The sequence below is a fragment of the Scleropages formosus genome, chromosome 10 (assembly GCF_900964775.1).
Source record: "Scleropages formosus chromosome 10, fSclFor1.1, whole genome shotgun sequence".
Lineage (NCBI taxonomy): Eukaryota > Metazoa > Chordata > Actinopteri > Osteoglossiformes > Osteoglossidae > Scleropages > Scleropages formosus.
In genome coordinates this window covers 644,283-660,586 of record NC_041815.1, presented here as the reverse complement: position 1 = coordinate 660,586, position 16,304 = coordinate 644,283, and the positions used below count along the sequence as shown (strand labels likewise).

General features: G+C 44.5%; 1 protein-coding gene across 1 annotated transcript in view; it reads right to left on the bottom strand.

Annotated features, from left to right (window-relative positions):
* The window catches only part of col4a3 (collagen, type IV, alpha 3), a 60,307-nt gene that overhangs the window by 18,164 nt on the left and 25,839 nt on the right, over positions 1 to 16,304 (bottom strand). The window contains exons 16-36 of the mRNA XM_018732119.2: positions 12,073 to 12,117; positions 11,900 to 11,953; positions 11,767 to 11,808; positions 11,485 to 11,566; positions 11,349 to 11,384; positions 10,989 to 11,153; positions 10,779 to 10,871; positions 9,121 to 9,216; positions 8,857 to 8,927; positions 7,335 to 7,523; positions 7,067 to 7,235; positions 6,619 to 6,711; positions 6,344 to 6,448; positions 6,170 to 6,264; positions 5,916 to 6,066; positions 5,728 to 5,841; positions 2,661 to 2,828; positions 1,223 to 1,312; positions 958 to 1,092; positions 694 to 792; positions 304 to 393 (exon numbers count right to left, since the gene is read on the bottom strand). Of these exons, the coding sequence (XP_018587635.1) occupies positions 304 to 393; positions 694 to 792; positions 958 to 1,092; positions 1,223 to 1,312; positions 2,661 to 2,828; positions 5,728 to 5,841; positions 5,916 to 6,066; positions 6,170 to 6,264; positions 6,344 to 6,448; positions 6,619 to 6,711; positions 7,067 to 7,235; positions 7,335 to 7,523; positions 8,857 to 8,927; positions 9,121 to 9,216; positions 10,779 to 10,871; positions 10,989 to 11,153; positions 11,349 to 11,384; positions 11,485 to 11,566; positions 11,767 to 11,808; positions 11,900 to 11,953; positions 12,073 to 12,117 (2,182 nt within the window). The remainder of the gene's footprint in view (positions 1 to 303; positions 394 to 693; positions 793 to 957; positions 1,093 to 1,222; positions 1,313 to 2,660; positions 2,829 to 5,727; positions 5,842 to 5,915; positions 6,067 to 6,169; positions 6,265 to 6,343; positions 6,449 to 6,618; positions 6,712 to 7,066; positions 7,236 to 7,334; positions 7,524 to 8,856; positions 8,928 to 9,120; positions 9,217 to 10,778; positions 10,872 to 10,988; positions 11,154 to 11,348; positions 11,385 to 11,484; positions 11,567 to 11,766; positions 11,809 to 11,899; positions 11,954 to 12,072; positions 12,118 to 16,304) is intronic.

The following is a 16,304-nucleotide window of genomic DNA, read 5'->3' as shown; positions in this document are numbered from 1 at the left end:
ATTATAACATAACCTATCTTGGTAGTTTTAATTGTATAATTTCTGTGTAAGGCTTCTAAGTTGCCATTTTCTCAAGAATGATTTTTAAGAATGTAAAAATAATCATATGAGCATTAACACAAACCAATGGCACAACATGTTGAATAAATGGAGTGCACTATAATCTTTCACTGAAGAGAGGCTTACATGTGGTCATGAGGTACTTGACAGAAGAGATGTTTGTATGGTGGCTCTGATGTTGCTCAAGCTCTTTTTATTCCCCTGTGCATGTCAAGACCTATGTGTGCGTTTATAACTGGTTACCTGGCAATCCCATGTCTCCAGGAGCACCAGAATTTCCTGGAAAACCTGTACATCCAGGGGGTCCACTGATCCCAGGGTCACCAGGTGGACCTGAGAAGATGCATGCATTACAGTCACACACCATTTTATTAGATTGTTCCCAGATTAAACTATTACACTAATGTGGCATTTTACAGAAAATCTGAGTGACACCAACATCAGTTTTCTTTGATTGATTTGTTTTGTTGGAAGTTATATAAGAAACCTCAGCTGGCCATTTGTTACTGACCTCCCATGGAGAAATATAAAAGACTTGTGAAATAATGACATTAACCCCTCATGCAAAAACCAAACCAGCACTGATGTGGAGTAAATGACAGATTACAATTTATGAAATACATTACTGAGCACCTGGAGGTCCAGCTTTCCCAGGGTTGCCATCTTTTCCCATGGATCCCAGAAGTCCACAAATTCCTGGTTCCCCTTTAGGACCAGTGCTTCCTAGTATCCCTATAAGTATTTCATGAAAACAAGTTTTCAAGAAAACAGCACCTAAAATTCATAAAAATAAACCTTTTAACACACACCAACACATTTAATATACAGCACCCACTGAAAAGGAGAACTGTGCTCTCTGAATGGACAGATGGTCATCCTGGGGTTCAATTCACACACCTCTAGGCCCAGGTTCCCCTGGTGGCCCGATATCATCAACGCAGACAGTGTCTCCACAAGGTCCTGGTTCCCCTGGGTCTCCCACTAACCCTTGGCAGCCTCGAGCTCCCTTGATCCCATTACATCCTATCTTTCCTGTTAGAAAACACCCCATCTGCGATCACAATCATCCATATATTTATTATTTTAATTATATAGGGACATGCATGTGTGCTTGTATGTAGCACAACTGGTAGTTATCAAAGAAAGCAGTGCATGTGCAAACCCTTTGGACCAGGTCGGCCACAGGGACCAGGGGAACCATCAGGCCCAGGATTTCCACATCTTCCTGGAGGTCCACAATCTCCCCTTGGCCCTGAATACAAGAAGAAATTATACTGATTGGTAAATCTCCTTGCAGAAGTCAACACTGAAAAAATATTGAATTTGGTAGCTCTTTATAGAATCCAGTGGAACTATAAGAGGCAAGGGAGATACAATAAAATAAATTTAGACCTTGATAAAGAAACGGGCAGAAACCCTGGATTGAGCACCACCCCATGACCCTAAACTCACATTCACTCAGTCATTTACAAAGATGCTGCAGGCAATTTATAGTAACAAATTCACCTGACACACGTGTCTGTGGACTTTGAGAGAAAGTATGAGTAAAGAAATACTCCACACAACACAGTCACATTTAAACCTTGGTCCAAATCATAAATGTGAGGCAACACTATGTCACCTCTGTGTAGTTATTATGTATCATAAATACATGAATGTTATTATTTACATTTATTCATTTAGCAGATGCTTTTCTCCAAAGCAACTTCCAATGAACTCTATGTAGTGTTATCAGCCCACATACCTTATTCACCAAGGTGACTTACGCTGCTAGATACACTACTTACACTGGGTCACTCATCCATCCATCAGTGGAACACACTCTCTTTGTGTCACTCACACACTATGGAGGAACCTGATCAGCATGTCTTTGGACTGTGGGAAGAAACCCACACATACAGAGGGAGAACATGCAAACTCCGCACAGACTGAGCAGTGATCAAACCCATGTTCTCTCACACCACCCAGGCGTGAGACAGCAGCGCTACTTGCTGTGCCACTGTACAGCCACATATTATATACTACTACTTTTTCATATGTGCAGACCTATGATAGCATAAGCCATTAGGTTTATCTGTTGAATTATGCAATTTGAAGTTTTATGAACTATTTCAGTGCCCTAGTTCCTGTTAACTAATACTGTCAATTTATTGTAAGGAGTACGTGTTTAATAAAGAAATCTGGGAGCAAAGCCCTTTCCATTCATTGTAAAGAAAAGGAATGACTAGTAAACTATGTCAAAATCCTTTTGGTATGTAGCATAAAAAGCACAGGTACGGCAACACACTTAAAAAGATAAAACACAGTGATTAAGCGTACAGCATTATATAACATCTGACACTCTATGAAGATATCTGTTTGGTGAAACTGGAATAATCAATTGTTTCATAAAATGCTTTACATTTGATTTATGTCAGCATTTAGTAAAGTGATGGCCTGAGAGCTCGAATACAAGAAAAGAAAAGGAGATGAGAACTGTACTCATAGGTGGGAGGTGCTAATGTGTTCAAGACATAACAGTTATTCTAATGTATGCAGGGCTACAGCTGGGGCTTTAATATGTTGGATGCTCAGCAATACATTCTTCTAGGCTATGTTACCTGGGTTTCCAGGTAACCCATCTAGTCCTCTGAACCCTTTCAATCCAACAGGTCCACATGACCCTGGGGATCCATTGAATCCTGGGAGTCCAAATCCTCCTGGTACACCTGGGAGCCCCTCTCCTGGGGTACCACAGTCTCCGTTTATCCCTTTCATCCCTTTCAGTCCTGTGACAGGAAACAGAGTTTGGTGACACAGACAAAAGCACAAAGCTGTTCTCATACTTCTGGACCATTAAAACTATATACATCTGCTATAAAAAGCATTTGGTTTGCATGAATGGAAGCCAGGTTTAGTGTATCAGTACTGAGGGATTACACAAAAGACAGAAAAAAACCATAGCACTGTAATGTTACCAATCCATTTTATCCATTTTTTGAGCTACTGCGGGTTGTACTGGTGACAGGCCGAGCAGGACAGGCGCACTGCATGTATGGATGAAAGTCACTCACTAGAACGCGTCCAGTGTGTTTGTACTACAAGTGGTGCCTAAACCCGGGAACCTTTGGCGGCGATGGATAATGCACAGCTACACCACGTACTACAAAGGATGTGGTCACAACACCAGGAGTCTTTAGATGCTCTGCTGGCAGCCTAGCTGGAGGACGAGAGGGCCTTGGTGGAGGCGTTGGCAGTCATTGCCAACCGCTCTGCTCGGCCTCCATCCCTCTGTTCACCTCCAAAACATGGCTCTGGAGGAAAAGTCAGAGACCTTTTTGAAGGTTCTTGAATGAACCGCCAGGGCCTGCGGTGGGCTCCAGACGAATGGGCCCTGTGCTCACACCCTTCTTATAGGGGAGGGGCTGACAGATCCCGGTGGTGGTAGCAGCTAACTATGAAGCCCTCTGGGAAGCAATCATGGAGCGTATGGGGCTTACCCATAAAGAACACCAACAGCATCTACACAGCTTGCAATGGGAGGAGCTGGCCCAGACATTTCTTTTTATGTGGAGGGTCCTAGACTCCAACCAGGGGTGGCTGCAACTCAACTGGCAGGAGCAGGAGAAGATTGTGGAGCTGATGGCCTTGGAACAATTCATAGCCAGCCTGAGTAGCTGCATTGTCACCACCCTGAGTTCCTCGCAAAGTCCATTTGGCTGGCCAAAAATCAATTAGCCGCCGCTGGGAATGCCACGGACCCTTTACCCATGGCAATCCCTCCCTGGTGCCGGACGCCTTCCGGACCCTATTTCCTAGCTTGCCCTGTTTGCACCCTGTCCCACCCTTCCCCCTCTGCCCCGTTCCAGAAGTCCCTTCCCCTAGCCCTGAAATTAGCTACTCCACAACAGTTCAGGTGGCCGGAGGGCAGGGACCAGAGTCCTGGCAGCGTGTTGAGCATAGCCATGTCAAACAGAAATGCCCTGTGATGGACGTCGAAGCCATGAGTCCTATGGAGAGCACTGGCGGCACATCCGCTCTCAGTCAGGAAGCGAAGTATTGTGTACCAGTAAGGTTCCAAAGGATTTATGCTGAGCTTTCCTCGAACCCGGGTGTCAACAGGCCATTGTCCAACAAAGCCTGGTTCCACTGGGGAAATTATGTACTCACCATATGGTGAAGGTTCTGTGTGTGCCCGAGGACGCACACAAATATCCGCCTGCAAGGATTGTTTTCCGCATGGGTTTTAGCAAATGCCTCTCCCATGCTAAAGAAGAAAGGGCCCGGCTTTGGGGGGGTATGTCCACTGTCTCTTCGCAGCTGCTAGATGTAACGACGCAGGTACACCGCCTTTCGAAGAGGTAAGTGACTTTAACCTTGAACAGTCACAGGATGAAACGCTTCGTCATGCTTACGTGCAGCTAGTGAAAATCAACAGGGTACGTGTGCGCCCCAGACAGCGGCTTACCTTCCTGAATTTTTTTGTAAAAAGTGATCGGTATTATAAGGTGTGCCAAGACCCTGACACAGAGAAAGAAACATTATTTATTAGTTCCTCAGGGCAGCTATGAAATGCTGTTTCAGGCAGCCCATTCTAATTCTATGGATGGGCACCTGAGACAGGATAAAACGGTATGGTGTTAACAGGCCTGATTTTATTGGCGGGCATTCACCATGACGTCCACCGGTGGTGCGCCGCCTGTTCGGAGTGTCAGTGCATGAACCCACTGGCAGTACCGCATGCGCCGCTGTGTCCACTTCCCTTCATGGAAGTCCCTTTTGATCGGGTTGGGATGGATCTCGTTGAACCATTTGAATGCAGTGCATGGGGGGGTTCCGTTTTGTGCTGATAGTGGATCATGCTACGCGATACCCAGTGGCGGTTCCGCTATGCAATATGTTTGCTCACACAGTGGCAGAGGCTTTATTCTGTGTGTTCACAAAGGTGAGCATCCTGAAGGACATTCTCAGTGACCAGGGCACAATATTTATATCATGTACATTAGCTGACTTTTATGGTCACCTGGTGGTTTGGTCCATTTGCACCAGTGTCCTCATCCCCAAATGGATGGCCTGGTGGAATGTTTTAATAAAATATGATTTCTAAATTTGTGGCAGAGGATCTCCGTTACTGAGACCATTTGTTGGATCCTTTGTTATTTGTGATCCGTTAAGTTTCCCAAGCATCCACAGGGTTTTCCCCCTTAGGCTAGGTGGATGACACTTGAAAGGCATCTTGGACATTATTTGGGAAAAATGGGAGGTGGGGCCCTGCCCCAGCAAAAATTAAGTACAGTACGTCCTGGACCTGTGGGACAATGGACCAATGAGAAAGAGAAAGAGACCAAACGCTGGCACAGACCATGGAAGAGCAAACCCCCCCTGCACCATTTCCCTTCACTGACGCACCACACGTGTGAATATAAAAGGTGTCGCTCACCGGATGTGTCCTGTTTGTTTGAGTCACAAATGCTTCCATCAGGTTTGGTATTAGGAATTGATGGATTTACAATTTAGTAAAATAGTGCCTATGGTGTCATGTGTACACATTCACTATAATAGAGACATTTATAAAAATGTATCCAAAATACTAGTTTTGGGAGGAGATTCAACACAAATACATAGCTCAGTTGCCTCAGGTTATATTGATAAATGCATTTCCTTGCTCATCAATAAAAACCGACACACCTTCTCTACCAACGTTTCCTTTTGGACCCCAAGAACCTTCTGGACCTTCGGGTCCAACAGTACAACACCCTGGCAAACCAGGAGGTCCTTGTAGTCCATCCAAGCCTTTACACCCTGTGGAGAGATTAAGTCAAGTTGTGAAGAACAGTGCGTGTTTTTGTCATTGAGTCTGTGTCAGTGTGCAATACCTCTTTCCCCAGCTACTCCATCACGTCCTCTCGATCCGGGAACCCCAAACGGACCCTGAAACCCTATGTTGCCTCCAAGCCCAGGAGGTCCATCGTCCCCTGGTGAGCCTTGGTGGCCTTTAGGGCCTGGACTTCCAACCTTAGCATTTCCCTAGGAAAAAATCAGAGAGTGACAGAAAGCAACAGGACCTTCATAGAAAAAAAGTATTTCTCTGTCTCTCTGATCAGGCATAGCTGTGCTGAGCAGTTTTAACCTTTAGTCCTGGCATCCCTGGGGCCCCGGAGGGTCCTGGTCGTCCTGGGGAACCTATAGAGCTTTTGCCCGGAACTCCTTGTTGGCCTTTATCACCTGTGGTACCAAAAGTAAATATGTAGCTATGGGACACTGTTTTGACTTCCTGAATGACAAGGCTAATTTTAATGTTTACCTTTAATCCCTGGAGGTCCAATGGGCCCTGGCACAGATATCCCCTTTTCTCCCTTGGAACCACAGGGACCAGAATCTCCCCTGTCACCTTTGCACCCAGGATCACCTAAAACATCACAAAAGTCTTGGTCTTAACAACGCTTAAGTTCTCAAAAAGACTAGAAAACCACAGGGAAAACAGTTTTCTTTAACAAAGTCAACAATGCCCTACTGTACTGAGGCCTGAGATTTCACCTGAAATGTACATATCAAGTCAGATTAGGCCCCACTGCTTACCAGGTTGCCCAGGATTTCCACATTTACCCTTTTCTCCAGGTGGTCCTGGATTCCCAGGAATTTCCACCATTCTTCCATTTGACCCCTTCTCTCCTTCAAGAAATTAGTGTACAGTATGAAAGAAGAACACTCCAAAGCTTTAGTCATAAATAAATAGACTGAAATCCCATGTATTAAAAAGTTATGAGCACATTTGAAAGAGAAGGAAGGAAAGCATGGTTTCTGTTGCTCTCCATTGCAGACAGGTTAAATGATGGAATCTCTAAGTGTACATCTTTTTTCTTGTTTTTATCTGAAATTTTAATTCTTGTTATGGGATGTAACCAAGTTATATTGCAAGCTATAGTGTGCTGTAAGGAATACACTGCTGGTTGTAAAGCAAGTAAACATGCTCGAAAGCTGGTCTACTGAATGATGATTCCTTGCTTCTTATGATACACGTAAATACCTGGTTGTCCAGATCTTCCTCTTAAACCCTCAACACCTCGCCTGCCTTTGTCCCCTGGGGCCCCCGGTAGCCCCATGCCAACTGGACCCTGTGGTCCCATCTGTCCTGGAGCTCCATGGGTCCCACAAAGCCCTGAGAAGCCCTTTTCTCCCTTTAGACCTGGAGGTCCCTGAAGCAAAAATATTTAGTAGATTTAAACTTATGCTTAAGTGTAATCAACAGATGTTGAGAAAAACAGCAAAGTCAAAAGTGGATCATAAACACTTACTAGGCTTCCCTTTGGGCCAGACTGGCCTTTGGGTCCTGGGGATCCACAGACACCCTCTCTACCATCTGGTCCACGAAGCCCATGGGCCCCAGGTGGTCCTTGATCTCCTTTCTCTCCTGGGCAATTGCAGATGCCCCTATCTCCCATGGGTCCCGATTGGCCTGCAGGGCCTGGAATGCCAGAGGGACCCTAAGGCCATCCCAACATTTTAAAAACAATTCCTACAGAGAGTGACCTTGAAAGAAATGCTACAGGAATAATGGCTTTTTAGGAACAATGAAAGTACAGCATGGTGTTACGTCTATTGTAAGAGACAATTTAACGCACACTGTCAGTAACTCATGGTCAAATTTGGAAAAATTTTAAGAAAGAGAATTTTATCTCTTTCTATGTGTGCTAGTTGAAAAAACAAAAACATGCAAAAAAGCCCAAAGGCACAGAGGTGGGGCCCACACATGGTGTTAGTATTTCCAGGTATTTAAAAGATGTTAAAGTGACTTGTCTTTTAAAAATAGAATTCCATTATATTGTTTTAATGGGGGGGCGCAGTGGGTTGGACCGGGTCCTGCTCTCTGGTGGGTCTGTTCAAGTCCAGCTTGGGGGTGCCTTGTGATGGACTGGTGTCCTGTCCTGGGTGTGTCCCCTCTAGCCTTATGCCCTGTGTTGCTGGGTTAGGCTCTGGTTCCCTATGACCCTGTATGGGGTGTGTGTATGGTGTTAACTGCTTCTAAAAAATTTTTTGTTGAAAAAATTTTTAAATTGGGGGTGTGGTGGCGCAGTCGGTTTGACCAGGTCCTGCTTTCTGGTGCGTCTGGGGTTCGAGTTTCACTTGGGGTGCCCTGCGATGGACTCGCATCCCCTCCTGGGTGTGCCCCCTACCCCCTCCAGCCTTGTGCCCTGTGTTGTTAGGTTAGGCTCCGGTCTGCTGTGACCCTCGCTTGGGACAAGCAGTTTCAGACAATGTGTAAAGTGACTTGTTTTTTAAAAATACAGTTCCATTGTATTGTTTTAACTGCCTCTAAAAAAATTTTTCGTAGAAATATTTTTTTAAATGGGGGGAACAGTGGCAGAGCAGGTTTGTCCTGTGCCGGCTCTCTGGTGGGTCTGGGGTTCAAGTCCCACTTGGGGTGCCTTGCTATGGACTAATGTCCCATCCTGGGTGTGTCCCCTTCCCCTCCAGCCTTTACGCCCTGTGTTGCCGGGTTTGGCTCCGGTTCGCCGCGACCCTGCTTGGGACAAGCGGTTTCAGACAATGTGTGTGTAATTTTTAAATCTATTTAAAACTTCTTTAGTATCTATGTTACTATACATAATATAACATTTCATGACATTGTCAGTTTTTCACACATTAAATCATGGAAAGTACTTAGGTGGTGAATGCTCAGGTATTTAGGTCTTCAAGGTGCTTTTAACAGTTTTTCTCATCAGCATTAGTATGGTAGCATTATAATTTCTGGTGGTTAGTCAAAGCAGCAGTACAAAAGACTGACAGTAGTTCTATGGTTAACACATGGTGCCTTACCTGTGGACCAGGTGGGCCTTTGATGCCTTTTATTCCATCACTACCTCTGGAACCAGGCATTCCTTCTTCACCTACACCAAAGCAACTGGGTTTAATAAATTTACATTTACACAGATGGTAACTTGATGCTTGACTGTGTTAACAGAGGAAGTGTGAATTCCATGCTATCTTTTGAACATATTTTAGTTTCCGTACCTGTTTTGTTAATCCTGATTTTTGTCACTTGTAATTAAACAGTTTTTTGTTACAGGTGATAATGATTACCTGCAAGTCCACGTGTGCCGGGTTGCCCAGAAGTACCAGGGGGTCCACGCTGGGCTTTTCCAGTGTTACATTTTAAACAAATTTCACCTCTTTCACCTGCAACAGAGAACGCTGCACTATTCAAGAAAATCTGTAGTAAGAGAATCAAGAAACGAGGTCATACAGCATCAATTATGAAAATAGAGAAAGTTGTGTTGGGCAGCACAGTGAGTAGGGCTGCTGATTCAGAACACCTGGGCAGTGTAAGAGGACATGGGTTCAATCCCTGCTCAGTCTGTGTGAAATTTGCATGTTCTCCCCATGTCTGTGTGGGTTTTGTTCAGGTGCTCTGGTTTCCTCCCCCAGTGCAAAGACATGCTGTTCAGGTTCACGCATAGTGTGTGAGTGACAGAGAGAGTGTGTGTGCTCCACTGATGTATGGATGAGTGACTCATTGTAAGTAGTGTATCTAGCAGTGTAAGTTACCTTGGTGAATAAGGTGTGTGGGCTGATAACACTAGAATTCATTGAAAGTTGCTTTGAAGAAAAGCATCTGCTAAATGAATAAATGTAAATGTGTCAAAAAAGTTCAAAAAAGCATATGCATGTAGCTATACACATACACACACATTTTCTGAACCGCTTGTCCCATACAGGGTCGCGGGGAACCGGAGCCTACCTGGCAACACAGGGCGTGAGGCAGGAGGGGGAGGGGACACACCCAGGACGGGACACCAGTCCGTCACAAGGCACCCCAAGCGGGACTTGAACCCCAGACCCACTGGAGAGCAGGACCCGGTCCAACCCACTGTGCCACCGCGCCCCCCCATGTAGCTATATTGATAGGTAAACATGAACACCATCATGAGGACTGCTGAAAACAACTGTGACAAATGTGTGAAGATTTAGACAAGAATTCGCATGTACAAATGTGCACTCAGGTAGAGAGGGGGAGACAAATTTTGAAAGGTTAAATTTATTTGTTCTTGAAAAGACTGGCAATCATATAACAGTTACACTACACACAGATACATAATGTAACGGCGCTGAAGGAAGTCATACCAGCGTCCTGTAAATAGTTAATATTAGTGTTTATGTGTGTACATAGTTGTGTGCTGATTGGTTGTCGTTCTTTATGTTCAGTGTTGGAAAGGGGAATCCTGGGGAGTTCCGGGGGTAGACCCTGAACCATGGGGTGCAGTAGGGGGGCTGGGAGTGACCCAGGGGAATTCTCCAGTGTTCTGCATCTTTTATACTGTCTGAAGCATCTTTGCTAAGACTGCTGGAGAAAGACATGTACGCGTTTAATAAAGAGCACGTTCCTTTTACCCTGACTCCTGACCCAGTTTCTAGTAGCTCCATAGCGGTATGCTACAATATGTTTAGGCATTTTCAAGTACAGGAGCTAGTCAAATATCGTTAGCAACCATGACCCCAACCCATCTTTCCCCTAAAATACATAGGAAATTTGCCCTCATCTTTTTGGTATCACTTTGCACATAGTAATATGAGGTAGCAAGAAGGAAAATGATTGTGCAATTTGAGTTGTAACCAAGAGGCTTGAGTTTTTAACTTTGATTGTTTCAGTAAACAATGTTGTAGATTTTAGTAAAACTAAATTTTTTGAGGTTTATGACTCTAATAATAAGAAGAAGCAGAAGAAAAAGACCATTACAAACCTTTTTCCCCTTGATAGCCAGTCAGTCCTTGGGGTCCTGGTATCCCCTTTGGACCTGAATGCCCTTGCAGCCCCGGTTTGGGCTTTGGAGAATCTATTACAGAGTTTAAACATCATTCAACCTTATAGCCACAGAATTCATGTTTATGGCCCGTACTTCCTTCTTTTTGTAATAGACATGAACAATAGTAATGAAGAGAGGAAAATTTACCTGGTAATCCTGGAGGTCCCGGGTCACCTGGAGGACCGGTTTGCCCCCTGGGGCCAGTAGGTCCTTGGGGTCCGGGGATGCAGGGGCCTGGGTCACCTCTCTCTCCCTTGAGGCCACTGTAACCAGGAAGACCAGCTAACCCACACGGACCAGGAGCAGAGGAGCCTTGGGAAGAAAAATGTATTGGCAAAGGGTGCTTGCATCTGTGTATTCTCTCATGTCGGTTCTTTAAAGCATGACAATTTAAGAAGGAGACATCTGAGCAACCTGCAGTGCTACAGAAACATGTGGAAACTAGATATCCATACTTGCATACTAGATATTCCGAAAGAGAAAAGAACAAAAACTTCTAGAGGTCACCTGGTGGGCCTCGCTGTCCAGGAAAACCATTCAGACCTGAAAAGAAAGAGACATCAGAGTGTCACAAAATCTGATATCACTTACTTGTTAAAAATGGTAACAGACTCCCGAAGGCCACTGTGATGGTCAGCCATACCTGAAGGACCTGGTGGACCTTGTGGTCCAGGTGGCCCACAAAATCCAGGTAATCCTTTGATACACCTGGCCACCTGGATCAACTGTTGAAACAGACAGCACTCCAAAGACTTAGACAGTACCAACACATAAAATCAGTATATTTAAAACAACTATTCAATCGAAATACTGCGGGTATTTGTGTGTGTGCGTTTCAGCTATGTATTACAGAATCTACAAAGTGGTACTCTATTGATATTAGGAGCAATTTTAAATAAAAAAGGTACAATATTTTCTGACTCACATCCCCAGGAGGACCAAGCGGACCACAGTCACCTCTATGTCCCTGAAAGAACACAACCACACAGTGACCACCAGGCCAATAAAAAGAACACAAAAATGTGGTGAGCATTCATGGCATCCAGCTCTGAACTCACTGGCACACCAGGAATCCCTGTGGGTCCAAGCTGGCCAATGCAACCTTTCGGGCCCTGCATAAAATAGAAACTGTGAAAACAGTCCAGCACCATAAAGCAGACTCCAGACCCCACCTTACTTAACCGGTCAACCAGACAGTTGTATTTGGTTCACGAATGACAAACAAGTTTACCAGGAGACCGGAGATACCACAGGTTCCCTTGTTTCCAGCAATTCCCTGAAAGAGGAATGGAAGAGACACAGATAAGACACAGCTTTTATACAGGAGTGGTGGTGTACAGTGAGGCTTGGCTTGCTGTTTGTACATTATTGCAATAGAAGGAAAAATAGTGACCGCAACAGCAGACAACTGGTTTTGTGTGCCACCTCAGGATAGAGGCCATACACTGAAATTTGTGTTACATTATTTGCAGTTCAGTAGATATCTGCTAATTTGAAAACAGTCTGGTGACAGGTAATAATGACAAGAAATGTTTTCAGAGATTTATCCCATGGGCAAATGCAACATTTTTGTTTTAAAAAAGATCATTATGCTAGTAGGAGGGGGTGTGGTGGTGTACCAGGCTTGGCTGGGTACTGCTCTCTGGTGGGTCTGGGGTTCGAGTCCTCCTTGAGGTGCCTTGTGATGGACCGGCGTCCTGTCCTGGGTGCGTCCCCTCCCCCTCCAGCCCTGTGCCCTGTGTTGCCAGGTTAGGCTCCGGCTCACCACAACCCCGCTTGGGACAAGCGGTTTCAGCCAGCGTGTGTGCGTGTGTGAGATTATGCTAGTTTAAAAAAACTTTCCATTGCTTACAGTGTTTCCAAAATTTTTCTAATCAATACACTTGTACCTACAAAACTTCAAAGACATAAACATTTCTCAGTTTATTTCTTTTTAATTGCATTTTCTTCAACATTCTATTTTGTGAAACTTAACTTTTGAAAATCAAAAATAGCTTGCATTTCTGCTTGTCACCGTTAGTTGACTGCAAAATGCAGATCACTGTGAGAGAGGGCAGTGGGAGACAGTGCCACAAAGCCTTTCCAGAACAATTTCTTCCTATATATTTTTTGTTTATTATAGCTACATCTATTGAGACTTTCTCTTTAGAGACTATAGAGAAATTATCTACTAAATAAACAGAGGCACATGCCTATTATTGTGCTTTTTGACTACAGACATGTTTAGGTAATTAATAAGCTGCTTCCTTGCGGCCAGTTTTATTGTGTCCTCAGTTGCAAATGAAACATGCAGTTGGTACTTAAGGCCAAACACTTCTTAATACATTCTCATAATGCTGCCCTACATTACACTGTATGCACTATTTCATTCTTCTATACCACCTGATGCACAGGAAGCACATGGCATTGCCTTGCATTCAAACCAGAACAGATCACAGTAAATAGGAGGCTATGGGTGTGATATACAGGCATCCTTCAATTTATAAACTTTCTTTGTTCAAAATGTCAACAAAAAAAAAAAAAAACTATAAAAAAGTGAAGGGGAAGTGAAGTAATATACAATTGTCGGCACTATATTTGTTGCTGTCTCCTGGATATAAGGAAAACACCGTTTGTTTCCAAAACTTACTGCCTAGAAACATAGCCATTAATTACCTCATTAAGAGTTTGATAATCATGAAGTGACTCAAATGTCTGCATCCAGATTTTTCCATCTGTTGGTGTGTTTGGAATGTGAGAGTGTTGCATTATGGGAAGTGTAGGAAACTCCATAGGAGTGTCTGACAACTACATTGTGTTGTTTATTCATTTAGGTGACACCTTCATCCAAAGAAATTTACAGCTATTTACCATCTATCAAGCTGGATAATTTTAACAGAGCAATTTAGGGAAAGGGAAAATGCTATTATGAAGGGTATTACAGCAATACATGCAATTCAAACTGGCAACCTTCACGCTCAAAAGCAGAGGCTGTAACCACTATGCTAGCAAGTGGCCTTCAAGTGTGGAGGTGATGTCAGTAGCTGCTGGATGTTTCTGTGAAGTGGAAAAAAAGCACTCCGCCAGCTGCCCTTTAATGCAATGGAATGGAACTGGGAAGAGAGCCCAGCTATAAGCAGATTTACTGTTAATAGATTAGCTGATGGTTTTTCAAGGGGGTGCGGTGCCTGTGCTCTGGTGGATTTGGGGTTTGAGTCCCGCTTGGGGGGCCTTGCGACGGACTGGCGTCCTGTCCTGGGTGTGTCCCCTCCCCCTCCAGCCTTGCGCCCTGTGTTGGCAGGTTAGGCTCGGGCTCACCGCGGCCCTGCTTGGGAGAAGCGGTTTCAGTCAATGTGTTCGTGTGTGTGTGTGTGTGTGTGTGTGTGTGTGTGTGTGTGTGTGTGTGTGATGGTTTTTCAGACATAGATGCACATTTTGGCAACAATGCACAGCTTTAGAAAGCTGTTCCCAATAAATGTGGATCCCTTGTTGAGACAGAAAACTGCCCTCAGCAAAAGCAATAGGTGTGAGGCACTTTTATATTGTTTTCTGAGATTTGCATTGCTTTGGAGAAAAATGTCTAAGTGAATAATCCATATGTGAATGCAAAGAAAACGCAATCTGTTTCCGAAATGTACTGCCTAGAAATATACTTATTAATGACTTTATTAAGGGTATGAAAATCATTAAATGTTCTATATCATGCTGAAAGCTTGGGCAATATTTGGTTTTATGATATAATACAGTACAGTACAATACATTAACTAGTAAGTTATTGTAGCGGTGGCGAGAGGAACTGTGGTCTTCCATAATGCGGTGCTGCCACTATCTGTGACTGTACATAGGTGAACGGGCAAACATTTTAGGGAGTTATGGGGTTATTGCTTGCCACAGTGTTGTAATGGCTGTTCTAGAGTACTTGCTGGGTATGTATGTGTTCTGTGACAGCAACTGTTTAACTCCGTTGTACTGAATGGTAACAGCACAGATGTTTTGTGATGTATTAATGGTATTTATCCAAATTGTGTCCTGTACCTTATATCATGCCTCACCTTTGTTTTTATTGTTTTGATTCTAATCACGTGAGCAGTTTTGGTTTTGCTTCTCTGGTAACATGTAGCAGGAGCCTCAAGGTGTGGCAGTCTCAAAGGGAGTCTACCTGAAAGAGTCCACCAAGGGAGGCCTTTACCACTATGTATGTGAGTTCTGCCATCAACATCATGTTCTGCAAGGAATCATGTGTGGAACATGTTTAACATTAAACTTGTCTACGGCAACCAAACTGCACTACATCACCATCAGCAGAGACCCAGACGGACATGCTGCTACAGTAACTTGGTTTATCCCCATTTATCCATGCTATTTCAACCTCTCACTGGGTCTCTTCTGGGAACTGCTAGTCTGCTGCGAGGAAGGTTGATTTCATCGCGGCCTATGCTTCGCACCTCTCACTGAACCTTCTAGCCCTCACAGAATTCTGGATGACACAGCCAAACCTGCAGCCCTCTCCATAAACTACTCATTCTCCCACACCCCTCGTCCCTCTGACATAGGCGGCTCCCGGCCAATTCCTGGATGTCCTCAACATTAAGGGTGACATAAACCTGCATGTCAAGAACAATCATGCAAGCAGCTTTCTGTCCCAGTCCTCTGCTACTCACAAAAGCAACAGTCACCTCAACCTTGTCTTCTCTCGAAACTGTGGATATCTTGTCCTCTGTGTTATTCTGCTGCATGTGTCTGATCATTTTGTCATGTCCTTCAGCCATGCATCACTACTACTAACCCCTCTTCTGCACCCTCTGTCACCTTCCATCGGAACCTTAAATTTCTCTTGCCTTCCTCCGTCTCGACTCCTCCTCTGCCGCAGTATGTGCTCTCCCTTCTGCTGCACAATTAACAGAGCTGTTCACAGAAAACACTAACGTCTTTCTCTCAGCCCTGTTTTCCTCTCTAGACTCTCTGTTCTCTAACATCCAGACCAGCACGCTCTAGTTTCACCTCATGGTTATTTGATATACTATGTGCCAACAGGATAAACTCCGGACTGCAGAGCGATGATGACAGAATCTAAGACTCTCATAGACCTGGAAGTTCACAAGAATCTCCTAGCAACCTTCCACTCTGCTGTTTCTTCAGCTAAAACCACCTTCCTCTACAACAAACTGCAGTCTGCAATTAACAAACTACACAGACTCTTTGCCTTTGTGATCACTACTCTGTCCTCCTATTCCTCCCTCTTCTCTCATCGCTGACGATTTTGCCTTGTTTTCCGGAAAGAAAGTCAACCCAATCACGGACAAGATCTCGCCATCCACCTGCTCGGTCATGCTGGACCTCCAGCGAAGTCACTCTTTCTGCATTTAATCTCCTGTCAGAAACTGAAATGTCAGACCTCCTGCTGTCGCACACAGCCATAACCTGTTCCTTTGAGCCGATCCTTTCTCCACTTCTTTGTGGCATTCTGTCAATACGAGTTATGTC